Below are 19,019 nucleotides of genomic sequence, written 5' to 3'. Positions count from 1 at the left end.
CTAAGATATAATTAATCTTTTTTGGAAGCAAAACAAATCCTTTTGGCTTTAATGTTTATATGTATTTTAGTTGACTAAACATAAGGTCTTATACATGTATAGTAAATAATATTAAGCAAATGAGTATAAATATCAAGCGATATTCAAGTGATGTTGTAAAAGACACAGTAGGAAGGAAGTCTCTGCCCCATAGAGCTTATAATCTAAGTTAAAAAATGCATTTGAATATGTGTCATGTAATACTGGTATAAAAATAGAGTTACTTTGAACCTAACTTATCAACAATTTGCATGCAAAGCAGGGATGCACTAAATCCACTATTTTAGGATCTGAACCAAATTAGCATTCTGCCAAACTGAATGCTAATTTGCATTTGTAAACTAGGATAAGAAACGGTTAAAGAGAACCACAAATTTTCAACTTCCATGTCTATCTGACAAAAAGTCACATGATTTTAAGGATTTGGTTCGGGCAGAGGCATGGATTTGTCCGAATCTGAATCCTGCTGAGAATTCTGGATTTGGTGCATCTCTAATTCAAAGGTGTTTTGTACAGTTACAATTTTATTTTACAGGGTCAGTGTTCAGTTATATAAGATGATAACATTATAACCTTATATGTACTTTACAGACGGACGCAAACCTTTCCCCGTAAACCACGGACAAACAACCGAAGAAACAATGTTTGAGGTATGGCTAAAATTCAGCAAATGATTAGTATGGTGGTGTAGTGGTTCGCTTTTTGAATGAAATGCAGCCACTGCCATTGAGAGCAGTTATTGTTTTGTTCAGCTTCCATTACTTTTAATGATATCGATACGTGAGAAATGGGCACATAGTTTCATATGGTATAACTCTACACTATAATACAGATGGACTGTGAGAAATTATTTTGTTTGTATTTACTTGTTCTGTTTAATCCAAGGTATCTGTAAAATCAGTGCACTGCTATAAAAGTCCCACTGTAAGGTTTTATGGTTCAGGGTTGGCAATGCTGCGCCGTTTGTTTACTGGTACAGCAAGATCTCTTAGATAGTTAAACCCAATAAGGGTAAAATGCCCCAAAAAACTTATTGTGGGAGGCTACCTGTTTACCTATCCATAAAAGTTGTAAAATCAGAATAATTTATTCCAACTTTTATAAGTAGCAGCAGCAGCAGCAAAGTGTATATATATATGTATATGTATAAGCCTTTTGGTCAGTATTGGCTAAATGTCTCCTAAATCAGGAACAGCATTGCTGTTTTGCACATGTAATCCATCAGATTTACTAGGGGTAGACATATTTTTCAGTATGGACATTAACTAATTAAAGAGATCATCCACCTGTAGCCTTTTAATAGAGCTTTTAGTCCTTCTTGAAATATGATACCAGAAACATATCCAATTCATTAGGATATAAGAATAGTTACAATAAAAATCCAAATAAAATGAAATGTTTGGAGACTTCCATGTTTAAAAATATGACCGGAAGCATCTATTCTCTTTCTCCTGCACCACCAGAAGAAGCCACAATTTGAAAAGAATTTCAGTTTATTTTAATAAACCGTACTTCTTTAAAATTTTTTGCTATTTCATTTTTAGTTTTGCTGAGGTGCCTTTTGTCTTCACTTTAGATAAGAAGTTAATCCAAACTAGTTTGGTTGGTTGTTAATTTGTAGTTCTTTATTTATCCTCCCTGATGTGGGTTTAATAGTGAAGATTAAAATTCACATAATAGGTGAAAGCACATTTATGTGGTGGCTATAAAAAATTAATATGATCCAGTTTTGTGTTGAGTTACTTCATCCAGTTCCTGTCAGCTCAAGCCTTGGCATGTAGTAAATTTATGTTGGCAAACCAAGCTGAATGTGGATACAATCAAGCCCTTACATTATCTAAACTAGCAAGTCACAAGTCTCCATTGGGTATTTTAGAGCACAGATTGAGAATGTGGAAAAACTAAAGGAATTTTTTGTGGTACTTTTGTGGTTTTCTTTTCTAGAAAACTACTGGTAAATCATTTCTTGGTATTGTTTAATAATGTTTTTCTTCTTTTGGTGGTCAGACAAGCATTAATTATATGTTTATGGTCTTATCCTAGGATGCCATAGAAGTTTGCAGAAATTTTATGCTGCGTGACCCAGATGAATTACGGTTTACCGTGATTGCTTTCTCCAAAGCCTAATTAGTCTTGAGCTACTGTATGCCTGAAACTGCACTTTTGGACGTCCCCATAAAAGCCAAGTGTTAAAAACCTTTTTTTTATATACTGACACCATCACCATGTGCAAATTTCAGAGTACTGTACATTAATAAAAATTGTTACTAAGTCTCTGACACCTTGCTGTGTATTCACTTTGTGACTTGCGGAACTTGTGAGCAAAGTAAGCCATCTCGGTGGGCTATTATCCCACATGTAATAAACCATTTAACAGACCTCTTTAGAAAGCAAGCTCTTGTGCCTGTGTTTGTTAGTAAACTACTATCCTCCTTATGGGCTTGAAAATGTCCACTTGCTTTAAAGGGGAAGAAACTGTAAATCAGGATTTAGCTTACACCAGGGGTCCCCAACCACCGGGCCGTGGGCTGTGTTACAATGGGCAGCCTCTGATCCCTGCTTACAAAAAGGCGTTCGGAAGATGTGCTGCGTATGACAAGATGATATGCCAATGCGTATAGCACTGATGCGTATGACTCGTCGACACGCATAACACCAGTCAGTGAGTCATATGTGTCATACAGTGATTGCTTTGCATGCTTATTACCACCCCCCCCCCCCCCCAGTAATTGAAATGTACGCCCCGCCCCCCCACTGGTCCGTGGGAAATTTTTCTTAATTAAGAACAGTCCCTGGCGCAAAAAAAGGTTGGGGACCTCTGAGGTATAGCATATTTATACTAGGCAGTTGGAGAAGGGACCATTCACTGGCAGATAATCTGCAAAGAGACAAACCAGAAGATTAAATCTGTCTATGTATGGGCCTTCTGCAGCAGATATCTAGCAGAAAATTGGCTTGATATCGGTTGGGCAGGTTTGAAAGTCTTTGTTGGACGAAAACTGCATAGGGCCCCATTATGATTCGATTCTTGGCCTGGAGGGCAACAGATCAGATCAACCTGATTTGGCTAGCATATAGGTGGCCAATTTGGGTAAAGATGTGTTCATTCACGAGTGGATCTTAACGGGTATGGCCAGCTTAAGTCTTTGCCGATCTGTAATTGCACCCAGAAGCAAAACTGATCATATCAGGGACTGCAGACCAGAAGGAAAACCCTAAGAGACACACATAAAAAATGCCCTTAATGCCAGTTCTGCTTGCTCCGCTATCCGCACTGATAAAGCTGATTTAGGCAAGAAAATGACTTCACTTATTTAAACCCATGATTAATGTTGGATCCACCCCCTCTTTTGGGAGCTGGAAAAAAAGATACAAAAGCAAAACAAATATGTCCAAAAACAAAGTATTTTTTTCTTCCCAGTGTTTGTGTGAAAGAACAGCATCCCATTTTAGACTTTTTATCCCACCATTTGTCTGGACCCCCTACTGCAGATTCCAGACTGAACATTGAAGCAACGTGGTGCACCCGTTTCTAGATTATGGTGCTGATTTCAAGACACTATAACTACACCCCACCCCACCCCCAATTTTTTTTTTTTTTTTTTTAATGAGCTCATTCAGTTGGTCTTAATAAAACCTCAGGCTCCCATCAATTTCTCCTCCAGTCTGTTACTGAAACTACTGCTGGGTGGAGGATGTGAACCTGGGCCTCCCTGGCCTCCAGAAGAGCACCCAATCTTCTTTTGATGGGAGGGTGTGCAAACTGTACACAGATTTGGCTGCAATGAGATCCCCAATTACATCTTTTGCAGGACCTGGTGCAATCGCATTGACTATATCCCCAGAAGTTATGCTAAAAAATATACACAAGTGCAAATAGCCATATATATATATATGTATGGTATAAAGTTCTAAAGCTTTCCTGTTACAGGAACAACTAGAAGAGCTGGAGAGGATTTATTATGTCCTGTGCAACAAAGCGTCTCTACGTCCAGTCTGTGCCATCATTATTAAAGGTAAGGTAAGTAACAAAAATGTAAAGTGCAGCAAGAGGATTTACCCACTAAGGTAAGTAACAAAAATGTAAAGTGCAGCAAGAGGATTTACCCACTAAGGTAAGTAACAAAAATGTAAAGTGCAGCAAGAGGATTTACCCACTAAGGTAAGTGACCTAAATGTAAAGTGCAGCAAGAGGATTTACCCACTAAGGTAAGTGGGTGGGGGGCTGTGTGTGGGTGAGGGTGGGTGTGTGGTCGATAGGGTGGCTGCGTGTGTGGGTGACAGGGTGGGTGCGTGTGTGTGAGGGTGCGTTTGTCGATGCAAGTTTGGGTGCTTGTGTGGGTGGGTGGGTGCGTGTGTTAGGGTGGATGCGTGTGTGAGTGGGTGGGAGCGTGTGTGGGTGAGAGGATGGATGGGTGGGTGCGTGTGTTGGTGGGCGTATGGGTGCCTGTGTGTGTGAGAGGGTGGGTGGGTTGGTGTGTGGGTGGCTGAGTGGGTGCCTGTATGGGTGAGAGGGTGGGGGGGTACGTGCGTCTGTGGGTGAGAGGGTGGGTGCAAACGTGTGTGGATAAGAGGGTGGGTGCGTGTGTGGGTGAGAGGGTGCATGTGTGGATGAGAGGGAGGGTGGGTGCATGTGTGGGTGAGAGGGAGGGTGGGTGCATGTGTGGGTGAGAGGGTGGGTGGGTGCATGTGTGGGTGAGAGGGAGGGTGGGTGCATGTGTGGGTGGGTGGTTGCGTGTGTGGATGAGAGGGTAGGTGGGTGTGGGTGGGGGGCTGTGTGTGGGTGAGTGTGTGGTTGATAGGGTGGCTGCGTGTGTGGGTGACAGGGTGGGTGCGTGTGTGTGTGTGAAGGTGCGTTTGTTGATGCGAGATTGGGTGCTTGTGTGGGTGGGTGCGTGTGTGAGGGTGGGTGCGTGAGTGAGAGGGTGGGTGGGTGGGAGCATGTGTGAGAGGATGGATGGGTGGGTGTGTTGGTGGGCGAATGGGTGCCTGTGTGGGTGAGAGGGTGGGTGGGTGGGTGGTTGGTGGGTGGGTGGCTGAGTGGGTGCCTGTATAGGTGAGAGGGTGGGTACTTGCGTCTGTGGGTAAGAGGGTGGGTGCATGTGTGGATGAGAGGGAGGGTGGGTGCATGTGTGGGTGAGAGGGAGGGTGGGTGCATGTGTGGGTGAGAGGGAGGGTGGGTGCATGTGTGGGTGGGTGGCTGCGTGTGTGGATGAGAGGGTAGGTGGGTGCGTGTGGGTGGGGGGCTGTGTGTGGGTGAGGGTGGGTGTTTGGTTGATAGGGTGGATGGGTGCGTATAAGATAAGGTGGCTGCGTGTGTGGGTGACAGGGTGGGTGCGTGTGTGTGAGGGTGCGTTTGTCGATGTGAGATTGGGTGCTTGTGTGGGTGGGTGTGTGAGGGTGGGTGCTTGTGGGTAGGTGGGTGCTTGTGGGTGAGAGGGTAGGTGGGTGCGTGTGTAGATGAGAGGGTAGGTGGGTGCGTGTGTGGATGAGAGGGTGGGTGAGTGCGTGTGTGGGCAGGTGCGTGTGTGGATGAGAGGTTGGATGCTTGTGTGGGTGGGTGCATGTGTGAGGGTGGATTGGTGCGTGTGTGGGTGAGAGGATGGATGGGTGGGTGTGTGTGAGAGGGTGGTTATGTGTGTGGTTGAGAGGGTGGGTGCGTGGGTGGGTCGGTGCGTGTGTTGGTGGGTGAATGGTAGCCTGTGTGGGTGAGAGGGTGGTGGGTGCTTGTGTGAGAGGGTGGGTGGGTTCGTGGGTGGGTGGGTGCGTGTGTGGGTGAGAGGGTAGGTGGGTGCTTTTGTGGGTGGGTGCTTGTGTGAGAGGGTGGGTGCTTGTGTGAGAGGGTGGGTGCTTGTGTGAGAGGGTGGGTGCTTGTGTGAGAGGGTGGAGGGGTGACGGTGGAGGGGTGCGTGTGGGTGAGGATGGGTGTGTGGTTGAGAGGGTGGGTGGGTACGTATGTGATAGGGTGGGTGCGTGTGGATGAGGGTGTGTGTGAGGGTGGGTGCGCTTGCGGATGAGAGGTTTGGTGTGTGTGTGTGGGTAAGAGGGTGAGTGCGTGTGAGAGGGTGGGTGAGTGCGTGTGAGAGGGTGAGTGCGTGTGAGAGGGTGAGTGCGTGTGAGAGGGTGGGTGGGTGAGTGCGTGTGAGAGGGTGGGTGCCTGTGTGGGTGAGAGGGAGGGTGGGTGCATGTGTGAGTGGGAGGGAACAGTGAGGAATAATATCTATGGGTAATGGTACATGTAGGGTTTCTCTTTAGGCACAGTTCAGCTGACAGCATTTTTTTCTTATATTTTTGCTGTGACTGCACAATTGTGTGGAAAATCACAGCAAAAAAAATCACAAATTGCAGGGAATTTTTATTAGCTGACGATGTTTACATCTGTTTTTATTAACTGGCCAAATATATTTGCATGACTGATCTTATATTTAATAGCTGTCAAATGCTTGTTCTGTTACCTGCCTGTGCTTCCTTCTGTAGGAACCTTTAGAATACAGTCAGAATATCTTCTTCTATGTGCAGCCACAACAACAGCCACCGCAGCTGTATTTGACCAACTACAACATGAGGTGTCAAATGCCAACTCTAAACCAATTAACCCACTTGGCGCCCCCTAATCGATGCTGCGGGGCAAGGTAGGGTGGGTGCCATCTTTAGCTGTTCAGTATGGCTTGTTAGTGGTATAACTAGAGGGCTATCTAGCACAGTGTACTGTTGGCTTCTCTTTGTAACCCCAACAGAGACATATTGGCCACATTTTATTTTCAATTCAAGCATGAATGTCACAGGTTTCTGCTCAAATGTCCCTCTCAGTTCCCTGGGCCCTGGTTCAAGTGCAACCCGGTAAGGATGCCGGATGCGGAGGAGGGCGTAGAACACCTCTTCTATCCTCCAAGCGCAGGCCACTCCCCCAGTTATTTTTTTATTAAAGATTTGGCAGCGAGCCAGATGCAGCCATCAAAAGAGCCACATCTGGTTCACGAGCCATAGGTTCCCTAGCCCTGTGCTAGAGGGAGCATATGAGAGCATAAGGTATAGCAGAGGTCCCCAACCACCGGGTCACGGACCAGTGCCGGGCCGTGGGCTGTGTTATAATGGGCCGCCTCTGATCCCTGCTTACAAAGTGTAAATCATTTTTTGCCTTAAAAGAAAACATAAATTATTATTAGTGCTTTAAAAGTTATTTGTAAAAGAAATTGCTATAAAAAGCTGCATTTGCTGAACTCCTGGTTGTTACTTTTTAAATAATGTTACAAGTGCCAGGCTCCTCCAGCAAGAGAGGTCTGTCAGTCTGCTGGTTTGTGCTACATGTGCGTGTTACATGTCAGGTTTATCAAAATTTGTGTGAAAAAATAAATCACACACAGTGGCATTTTGAAAATGTCAGATGGGTTAATCACAATCTTAAAGTCATGTCAAAAAACTTAAATTGCATTTTTCCATTCATTTTCAAGCAAGCTTAGACTTCCCATTGACCCATTAAGTCAGCATTGCTGTCAAAACAGTATTGTAAATAAATGACCACCTATGTATCCTTTACCTTAGCTTGAATGCTCTGAACTCCCGGAAGCAAAGAGCAGCTGTGGCTCCTCTTTATTTCCTCATCTTCCAATGCACTTGCAGATCATATGTCATCTTGAGATGGTACATGGACCCTGCTATGTTTAATGTAATTTAATGTACCCGTTTAGCTGTGTTTTAGGGAATAAAAAAAAAATCCCCAGTATAAATATTCCTGTTAGGACACTTGTTATGTGTCCTTGTTATGTGATTTAGATGTATAAAAAAACTCACAACCATTATACTATATTCTTCCACTTTACAGAGTGCTGGAAAGGCCCCATCTAGAATATGCTGTGGAGTTTTATTCTCCAGTACTGAAATGGGATATTATTGAGAGAGAGGCTGCAGCACGGCATGGAAAGTCTCAGTCATAAAGAAAGACTGGCCAAGGTCTGTTCAGCGCCGGATTTGTTCTTTCGGCGCCCCTAGGCCACCCCCGTTGGGCGCCCCCCCCGTGTGCGCATGCGCGAATGCGGAACCACCGCCCCCATGTGCGCATGCGCGAACGCGGAACCACCGCCCCCGCAAGCATTTAAAGTCAGATATGGAGCAGTTGGGAGAGGTCCCCATTGCTCCGTAAGGGAGGCAAACTTACACATTTTATTGCGGCGGGGCGGCATGCCGCCCCTAAATTTTTGCCGCCCTAGGCCCGGGCCTTTGTGGCCCCGCCACAAATCCGGCCCTGGGTCTGTTTACTCTAAAGATGAGATACTGTATGTTAAAGAGCCCCACACAACACAAAAACCCTTATTATACCTATCACTGTAATGTTTCTTCACTATTCAGTATGAATAAATACCATTTTATGTGCTGAAATCCATCTGCAAAACAGTTCTATTTCTGCATCATTTAAAATCCTGGCAGGAGAGGAGGGCCTAAAACATTGATACAACAAATTGTAACATCTCCACAGCTTACAGACAGCATGCAGGAACTACATAGCTCACAATGCATTGCACTGCAATGCTCCTTATTGACATCATGTGTGTAGGAGATTATCGGATTTGGAGGATGCAGGCCGAAGGCAGGCTGAGGACGGTCATAACTACTGTTACATTTTTTTGAGTTTCAAACTAGTCAGCCAGATCAGCAGAGAGCTGTGAAGTTGTACTGGCTGATACATTAGATCAGTGCTGTCCAACTTCTACGGTGCCGAGGGCCGGAATTTCTCTAGCATACATGGTGGAGGGCCGCTAATGGAAGCCAGTTTTGACCACTCCCCTTTTTGAAACCACACCCACTTCAAACCACACCTATTTTATCACAATGGTGGTAGCACAGCAAAATCCCAAATGCTTGGTCCTTACTGTGGGGATATCAACCATCATTCATATGTGAAAGAATTATGTCATATTAAGATATACCCTTAAATTCCATATGCCTCCTCCCCCCCTGTGGATAGCAGAGCAACCCCCAGTACATAATTACACACCTTTGGGACCATTTAATGGCTATTTCCAACTGCTAACAAACTCCCACAACAAACCCCTGCCAGGTTCACCTCCCACAAGCAGCATAGGGCAAGCAGAGTATGGCACACACAGGCAGCACTCTGCCTGTCCTATGCTGTCTGTGTGTGCCATACTCTGCCTGCCCTACCCTGCCTGTGTGTGCCATACTCTGCCTGCCCTACCCTGCCTGTGTGTGCCATACTCTACCTGCCCTATGCTGGCTGTATGTGCCATACTCTGCCTGCCCTATGCTGGCTGTATGTGCCATACTCTGCCTACAGTACCTATGTCTGAGGTGTGAAGAAGTGAACAATGGGGGTGATTACAGCCTGAGCCTGAGGTGTGAACACTGCAGGGGTAGAACAATGCAGAGATTAAATGGTGTGAAAAACACAGGGGATTACATTTTTAAACAATACAGAGGGATTACAGCCTGAATCTGAGGTGAGAACCATGCAGGGGGCCAGTTAATCACAGTACTGATACCATTTAATGCTTACTCAAAGGTAAGCCATCAAAGCAGCCAGACAGGTGGGGGGCCACACAGAGGGGGGTCGCGGGCCGCCGCCAGTTGGACAGCACTGCATTAGATTGCTTCAAGGAGTTGGATGGCTTTTTAGCAAGTGAGGAATTACATGGACAGGTCCAATTGTCATCTTGCAAGCAGTTAGAATAACAGTCCGTATAATGATGGGGCAGTATTGAGTGCTTCTATGCTAATAAAATTACTCACGTGTCTTCAGTATAATGTTTTATGGGATTGTGTCCCTGTGCTGTAGTTTGCCCTCCATAGTTGTTTTATTGTGCAAAAATGTACCCACCACCTTTCCAGACTATAATGATGTATACAGGGTAAATGTTGGTACATCATGTTCTATATCTATGAAGTGCAGCACTGCAACAAGAGGTGGTGGTCAAAACACCACATATGCAGTAGCCCTTAACAGGGTTGGACTGCAGAGGCTTACTGGGGCTAACCCCCCACAGGGCCCCCAACCGCACATCCCCTAACCCCCCTCAGTGGCCCCCGCCATCTGCCCGATGTCCTCCCATGAGCACAAAACATACTTTCAATGTGTCAGGGTAGGGACACCAGCGGCTGGGGGAATGGGATCGGGTCTGGGCCGCCGGGGCCCACCGGGTTTTTCCTGGTGGCCCAGTCCAACCCTGGCCCTTAAAATGCTCTCAGTTGCACAATACATTCTGCATCTCATCACCAGACAGTGGAATGGGAGAATGAAGCAAAAAAAAAAAAAAAAAGGTTTATATCAACAGACAATGAATTTTGCAAAGTTTGATCATGAAAACATCTTTATATTTATGAAACTGGCTCTTTATAAAGTAGCACTGTAAATAAAGATGTCTGTGTATGTGGTTACATTCCAGATAGAAATGAACTGTTTATTTTTTTTCATCCACCATCAATTTGAAATGACTTGCGGCTATACATTTTATTTATTGACATTCTTTCCACTGTGGTTTGTTGGAGAGTTAGGTTTGATGCTATACAGAACCAAGAATATGGAAACCTTGCAGAAAACCACTGCATGTTTGTGTTGTGCTAGAAATAGCGAACAACTTGGGTCCATATCTTTGCTCAATAGGAGAAGTTAACTCAGTTGCAGATGCAGTTGAAATTGTCTTTCATTTTCTCAGTAAAGTATGCAGAAAACTTTTTGCCAGGTGTCATGGATATAATGTGGGATATATTGTTAGCAACAACTAGTGCACCAGCGGCTTGTCATGCCATCTCCTCTGCTAATAATAATATTTCCTAGAACATTCACTGCCTTTCAAGTATCAAAATTCTTGTTCATAGACATATAATGTACTTTAATTGTAGCACTATTAGCTCAGTACAAGGAATGGTTCATTATCTTGGTAAATTCAGTAATCATTATTATTTCTTAAGGCCCTAAGGACAAGATTGCTGAAAGATTGTAGTGTTTAAAGAGGAGTTGGGTATTCCTTAAACAGTCTGCCTTCTCTTGGCACTGAATAATAAGCATGTGAAGCCAGAGTATGTTATTTGCTTCTCATATAGCTGTCTATGGGTTTAATTACATGTTTGTTCTGCACACTGCTTAGAATGGTTTTCTGGTTCAGGTTTAGAAAAACACATATTTGTTCATAATACTATGCACATATATTTTTGTTGGCGTTGGTGAAATATGCATTTACTGTATAGACGAAGTAATACTAGAAATGTAATACTTGTTAAAAGCCACAGTGGAATGTTTTCATTATTAAGAAACAAGCTTTTGGTAGGCAGTCACTGAGTAGGATTGCCACTAATACTGGCCTTCATGTGTGTTATTAGAACATTAATGTAGTTTGATAAATGATTTTTAGTTATTTTTAAAAAGTTGGTTTGATGTGTTTTTCTGCTCTGAAATACATATATGCATTTGCAGACAGGTGGCTTCCATTCATATCAGTTACAGGATGTACATGGGGCACTGGCAGAGAAACACATTATGTGCTTTGACTTGAGTCTCAAGAAAAAGAATCACAAAAGAAAGACTTTGATAAGGAGAGCTGACTATAGTCAGGACTAGCAATGCAGTGAATAACAAAGGACAGAGCGATACTGCTTTCAATAACAATTACATTAACAAATAACTAAAAAAAAATACAAAAGTTTCAGTTATGATTTTAAGTTAAGTTTCAGCTTCTGGCACAGTGGTTAGCATTGCTATCTTCCATTACTGGGGTTTAATACCAGCTAGGCACTATCTGCAAGTAGTTTGTATGTTCTCCTGTGCTTGTGCTAGTTTCCTCTGGGGTAGTCTAGCTTCCTTTCACACTTCAAAAGTACATATGTACATTTATTTGCTCCAGATGTTTGGGCTTTAGAAATAAAGGGTGATGATAATAAAAAAACAACCCCAAACCCTCTAATAAAAAGTATCATGAACATAAATGTTCAAGATAAAATGAATTGGTCAAGGAAAGAATTTGGAAAGAAAGAAGACTGACGTACCCAACAGCCAGTCCTACTAGAGTGGAAAACCTATATAGGAAACACTGTGAATGAGTTTTGAGAGGTAAGAAGGTTTTAGAATTCTGTACTCTGTATGTTTCATGTATTGCACCTGCAGAACTTACTTTTGTGATATATATGTATATGGAAAGATATTCTTTTTGAGTTTGTGGTAGGTAGGCAACACCTAAATAGAAGTGTAACAAAGAGCAGCTGCAGTCTGTGTAATGATTTAATTATACCAACTTAAGCAATAATTATTTCTAATTGTTAATGCTTCCTTTTAAACACTCTTCTCCCTAGAAGAAGAGGCTATACAGTAGAGATATTTTCAATAGCTGCACTACCAATCTGCCTGTTTCCCTGATGCCAGCCAATCCGACTCTTCCTTTACTTTGTTTAGTCATACAGTACTTACAATGACTTGTGTACAAAACTGAAAGCATGGCCTCTAAATGCTGAATGGCCTCTAAAGAACTTGAATTAGCTTTAGGGCAAAGACAGACCAGGCCAAGACGCGGCGACTTGTATATTAACCTATGGAAGCTAAATTGTGGCACCTAATCACTCCGTGTGTCTTTTCCCTAAATGTTAATAATCTCTTTGTTTAGGTACAGACCCAAGTACAATACAATGCTGGTCCATTTCCTATCACCAAAGCAAGCCATGGCCATACTCGCCTAGCTCTTATTCCCAGTTATCTCACTGTTCCACAAATATTTAAGAAGTTAGTCTGTATTTTGGAAGCTAGGTAAAAGTGATCTCTAATGTCTAACCTTGGAGTAAAAACCTGACCTTAGGTTTTATTACAGATTAGATACTAGGGAATATGCTGCAATTTATGGCATCTAACCCTTTGAACCTTTGGTGTACTGAAAAATGAATATAGAAGACAATTCCCCAGAAATATATATTGTGACAGTATTATACCCTGTAGAGGACATTAATGTACTTTTATCATAGGGTCAAGTAAAAGTACCCATGTACTTTTACTTGACCCTATGATAAAATAAATATGTTCCAGTAAAAGGAATGTTGTTACACATTTTCCCAACATTAAAACATTATTATGAAACCAAATTCAAATACCTGTGTAGGTTTGAGATGAGCATTTGTATGTACAGTATGTATAAATAACTGTACATAATGTAGAACTCACAGGGAGGGAAAGCATAATAAATAATGAAGAACAAGCATAGTAATAAATAAGTATAAATATACAGAAATTAAGTGTTATGTGCTAAAATACACAGTTGGACAGAGGTACCGGCCCATAGAGTTTAGAATCTAAGCATAGGGGATGCAGTGCAAGGAATATGAGCCTGTATTAGATTAGTGGAGCACAATGTATTTATAGTATATTTGTATTATTAACATATTTATAAAGCGCCAACATGTTCTGCAACTGTACAATATTTGGAGCTGTTAGTGGAAGCCCAGCCTGGGTTTGCAGGATAACCTTTGCTTAGGAAATGCAGATGATAGCACTGAAAAGGGGTAGATTCAGCAACCACAATCATTCTTGTAAGTTCTGCAAGTCCCATTTTTTTAAGCAAGGTGCAGATTTTTATAAATTCATTGAAAAGTAGATTTTCAGTTTAAGGGGACCTGTCACCCAGACATATAAAGCTGTATAATAGAAGTCCTTTTGAAACTAAACATGAAACCCAAATTCTTTTTTCTATTAAAATATCCATAACTGTTATATAGGTATTTAAAAATCTCATATTTTGCCTGCCCCACCTCAATGCCTCAGGCACAGCAATCATTTTCACTTTGCATTCAGTCTCAGGAATAGTTTCAGTGTCCATTTAAACACTAGATACATACTGAGAATGTAGCAGCGACAAAGTAAGCACGTCGCAAAGTCAGAGCTTTTGTCTGTGCATAGTGGGGACAACATTGGGACATGTGCATCAAGCAGTGAGACTAGGGATGCAGCAAAGGATGCACTCATGACTCACCTCCAAGTCTTGCCATCTAATGAGCTATTGTTAACAACCTCTGAACAGTCTGGAATCTCCCCAAAACCTTGAACTCCTCAGAACCTTGAACTTTTAACTTGTGGAAGGAAAAGCTAGAAAAAGTGCTTGGACCCATACGTTTCAAATAAGAAGTTTATTAAGGATCATAAAATCTTTGCCCCAGCTTCTTTAAAGGAATAAAAAAAAAAGTTATTCTTTAAGTTGCGAGGCTTTATCTCTCCTTCGGCCTGCAAACAGTTTGTATCGCTCCTGTGCTTGAAATACATTTTGATGAAGTCCTAACATTGTCCATCAACATTGTCCATCAAGCCAGTCCTTCAAGTGCAGTGTGCAATTTCCAATGCAGTCTTCATGTTTTTTTACACACAATGCATCATTTCCGCCTGTAATTCCAGTATTATTGTGTCCACCAATGTGTTCAATAGGAATACAGTTGCAAAGTATTGACTACATAGTAACAGAATATTTACCTTAAAACAAAAAGTAAAAATAGATGAAAATTAATACCATGCATTTATTAAAAATTCCAAATGGAACTACTCCTGATGATGATTCTAGGGATGCAGAAACGTTTGTAGTCCGTTAGTACCTGTACTGTCCTAAGTGAAGATTCAGACAGTCGAAGCACAATAGAAAACTTGAATCTGACTTCTGATGTTTAAACATCTAACAAACCTTAACACTATAATGTGGGACCTTTTAGATAAATATGTAGAATGAGAAACTCAAATACAGTATCTGATGGTGCATATTTTGTTGTCTACAACTTCTTCAGTGGTTTCTTATATATTCCCTCTGATCTTTCCATAAAAAATAAAATCTTTCTTCAACTATTACATACTTAAGTTGTTGAAAATGCTAATTTTCATTAAGCTCTGTTTTTGCACCACTGACATGAACATGTAGAGTTCTGTTTACAGAAACTAGCCCTCAGAAGCAACCTGTTGCCTATTTTGTTAGCTGCAAAAATGTTAGCTGAAAATGATACCTCATGTATTCCCATGGCTCTCAGATTAGTCCTTTAACATTCCAGAGCAGTTCTGTGAGGAGGCCTGACCAAATGCCTTGTAACACAAGTGATTGCAGTTAAGGAGAGCAGAACTAAGCAGCATCAAAGAAAGTTTCAAATGCTTCTAATTTTCTCTAATTGTTTGGGTGGCCCTTTCATGCCTTCATTTGTGTTCTTCTCACCCAGCAATTATCCCAGCTTATTGCCCATTGCCCATTGATGTCAGAATGGCACAGATCTATAGCACTAAGGGGGTTTAAAGAGCGCAACACTGGCCAAAGAGTAGACATTGAAGCTACCTCTAACTTGTGCGCATTAATAACACAAAAGTTAGGGGGCCAGAATAGAATGTCTTTGTGTTTCCACCAGCCCACCCTATGAATACAGCACTGCTATGTGTTCATTGGAGGACTGCAGATTTTGTGCTCCATTCTGGAGCTCAGAGATGTGCGCCCACGGTGCACTGTACAGGGCAGGGTGCAAATTAAAAAAATCATAGTGGCTTGCACCCACTTTTCTGCACTTTGCAGCGTGCTCTTTTGTAAATGATGCCTTAGGGCTCATTTTAAAATGGCCCAGGCTGCAAGTTCTAGAGTACTAAGTGATGCAAAGAAGTGTGCCTTGGTGCTCATTTACTAGGTATTTTTTATCCAGGGTTTCAGTGCATTCTGCCCGCCAGTGTTCCCTAATTTAGGGGTGGGAGGGTGGATGACTATATGCGTCCCCCAGCCTGTCCCTCATAAATTAATTGCATTCTGGTTGCCACTGGTTACAGCCAAGGTGCAAATTAGCCCAGGGTTTATTAATAACCCCATGGTGTTGTCTCTAGTATTCTTGTTTTATTATTGCTAAAACATTTGCTGTTAGCCTTTCCTTTCCCCTTCCAGCTTTGGTAAAGATGTATTACGTGCAGGTCTTTGCAAAGACAAATCTAAGAAAAGGAAAAATACCCCTACATTTTTTAAAACCTATGCCTATTCACTTTTAATAGTATCACAACCTTCATGCCCTTGTAATATACAGTACCTGGAGCCTCCCACAACCATGTATCCCTCTTCTCTTGACACCATCAAGCAACAATTTAGGCTAATGTCAGACGAGGCGCCTGGCCATACACCTCCTACCTGTGCCTGCACTGGAATGAATGAGATACGCTCTGGTGCAGGCTTTTTTTTATGCGTATTTCGGCTACATGTGCCTGCACCCGAGCATATTTCATTCATTCGGGTGCATGCACAGGTAGGAAGCGGAGGGCACTATTTTCGGCCGAAAATATACGCCTGACGCCTCATCTGACATTAGCCTAAAAACCTGCTCAGTCTTTCAACACAAACTGGTTTTACAGAGCTGTGTTTTACAATGCATAAAATACCACATCATATGATTATTTCAGTTTGTACAACAAAACATCAGGATTTATGAAAATGTGTCTTACACTTGCAATATCGCAAATATTCAGAGCCATTTGGATCAGATTACATTCTATGTTTCTATAAATTACCACAGCTTCCTCCTTGCTACAGTCCACAACACAATTCTCAACAACTTAGGTTTCACCTCTTGATCTGCTGCATTCCTTGATCTATCAGAAGCAGGATGTATAACTGTAACTATCCTCCCCGATTGCTTCACATGGATGCTATTAATCTGCTTTAGCAATATCTAACTTAGATCTAGTTATAACAGCAGTAATAAACAAAGAATTGTTTTTCTTTATATCTTTAACCTTATCTTGGCTAAAAAGGCCTTTCCCAGATTAGTGATGTTAAAACAGGGGTCAGGGGACCCTGATGGGCCCTTGCTAAGTAAAGGAGGAAGGGAGATGGTGTTGTGGAACTACAGTTCTTTGCTGCTGTGTAGAAATAGAAGGACACCAAAGGTTCTTGCAAACAAAACAACAAAGGGTTTATTTGAGACACTCCACAGGGTGAATACTCCCAAGCAAATGAGGTAGTTGATTGTGACACATACACTAATAAGCAGTGCAGAGTTCTCTGAGACCATTGTGGAGACGGCTTGGTAGGTTTTATGGTTCACCTTTAGGCTTTCTTGCAATATGCCCTACAGCAGAAATGGATCAGGAAGTAAATATAACCCAAATCCCTTGTCAGTACTGCAGTCTCTTCACTTTAGGCTAGCAGTGCCTAAGGGAAAGCTACCTCCACCTATCAATTCTTAGATGGAGCACAAAACTGCTCTTTATAGCTATGCCTAACTATCTTGCGTTCCTAGAACATACTCCTTACACAGCTAGTCCTGTAACTGACTTTGTTCACAAAGTCTCTGCTCCCAGACTTTCACTAGAAGGGCTGTCCCTCTAGAGCAGAACTTTTACTGGTGCTTGTTGGCACCAGGCTCCCCAGACACATCCACCTGGAGACAGGATGAAAGACCAAAGAGGAGTCCCTATATATCCATCAAATTAAAATGAAAGCCTTTAGTATTAAAATAGGGAAATATCAAAGGCAAATAATAGAGAATCTAGTCTTCCCTAATGGGATGGTGTGTAAAAAATGCTCCCCTCCCACAGGTGAAACATGCCCAAATGGTCAAAGTTTGGCTAACTGCTTCTAGATCAAAACAAAGCCAAAATGGCAATGAATTCAAATGGCAGGGTGTATTTCTGTAAGGCCACTTGCACGCTCACTTGCAGATATGCAGAGACTCATCTAATGCATGCCAGTAGTTGCTGCTTGCTGCTTCATCTGTGTGTATTGTGTGTTATCACAAGAGCTTTTAAGACCATCCCCACATTAATGGGGGCAACACAGCAAAAACCCAGTGGTTGGTGCTCACTGAAGGGATATCACCCTTCATTCATATGTGAAAGAATTATATTATGTCATATTAAGACATACACTTAAATCCATATGCCTCCTCCTCCTCTGTGGATAGAGCATATAATTACACACCTTAGGGACCATATAATGACTATTTCCAAATGCTAACAAACTCCCAGAACAAACCCCTGCCAGGTTCACCTCCCACAGGCAGCATAGGGCAGGGAGAGTAAGGCACACACAGGCAACATAACAAAAAGCAGAGTATGGCACACACAGGCAACATAAGAAAAGGCAGAGTATGGCACACACAGGCAACATAAGAAAAGGCAGAGTATGGCACACAGGGGCAGCATAGGGAAGGCAGAGTATGGCACACACAGGCAGAATAAGGAAAGGCAGAATATGGCACACACAGGCAGCATAGGGGAGGCATAGAGCAGGCAGCGTACTGCCTGCCCTACCCTGCCTATGTGTGCCATACTTTGCCTGCCCTATGCTGCCTGTGTCTGCCATACTCTGCCTGCCCTATGCTGCCTGTGTGTGCCATACTATGCCTGCCCTACCCTATCTATGTGTGAACAGGTGAACAATGGGGGTGATTACAGCCTGAGGTGTGACCAATGCAGGGGGTAAACAATTAAGGCATTAAAAGGTGTGAACAGAACAGGGGATTACATGATTAAACAATACAGGGGGATTACAGCCTGAATCTGAGGTGTGAGTAATGCAGGGAGCCAGTTAATCTCAGTACTGATACCATTTAAAGCTTCCACAAAGGTAAGCTATCAAAGCGGCCAGACAGGTGGGGGGCCGCGGGCCACCAGTTGGACAGCCCTGCTCTACGGATTTCAATGAAATCTAACACTTTCTCTGCTTTATTTACATTTCCTTAATTTCATCTTTGTTTGGAAAAGTTTAAAATGCATATATATATATATATATATAGAGAAAGGTCCCGATGGGGATCGAAACGTAACATTGGCTGTTCATGCATTTTTTAATATAATCTACTATTCACAATAGATCCGGTGTTGCTGGTCTTTTTTGCAATATATATATATATATATATATATATATATTTTTTTTTTTTTTTTTAAATGGAGAGCAATTATTTGAATGGCCTGAGGCAAACAAGGTTGAGTAGGGAGAATGGCCTGAGGCAAACAAGGTTGAGTAGGGATGTTACAAGAAGAAAATTGTAGCTATTGT

The 19,019-nt window shown here is 42.4% G+C and overlaps 1 protein-coding gene across 2 annotated transcripts in view; it reads left to right on the top strand.

The window, feature by feature from the left end:
- The window catches only part of uchl3 (ubiquitin C-terminal hydrolase L3), a 32,453-nt gene extending 30,035 nt beyond the window's left edge, over positions 1-2,418 (top strand). The window contains exons 8-9 of one of the 2 annotated variants that reach the window (NM_001017120.2): positions 631-689; positions 2,083-2,418. In NM_001017120.2, coding sequence (NP_001017120.1) covers positions 631-689; positions 2,083-2,166 — 143 coding nt within the window. In that variant the 3' untranslated portion in view covers positions 2,167-2,418. The remainder of the gene's footprint in view (positions 1-630; positions 690-2,082) is intronic. The other variant, XM_031895999.1, reaches the window with a different exon arrangement.
- Positions 2,419-19,019: the final 16,601 nt, after the last annotated feature.

Source organism: Xenopus tropicalis, chromosome 2 (genome assembly GCF_000004195.4).
Source record: "Xenopus tropicalis strain Nigerian chromosome 2, UCB_Xtro_10.0, whole genome shotgun sequence".
Lineage (NCBI taxonomy): Eukaryota > Metazoa > Chordata > Amphibia > Anura > Pipidae > Xenopus > Xenopus tropicalis.
Note: the sequence above shows the minus strand (reverse complement) of the source record. Positions and strands in the feature narration are given on the sequence as shown.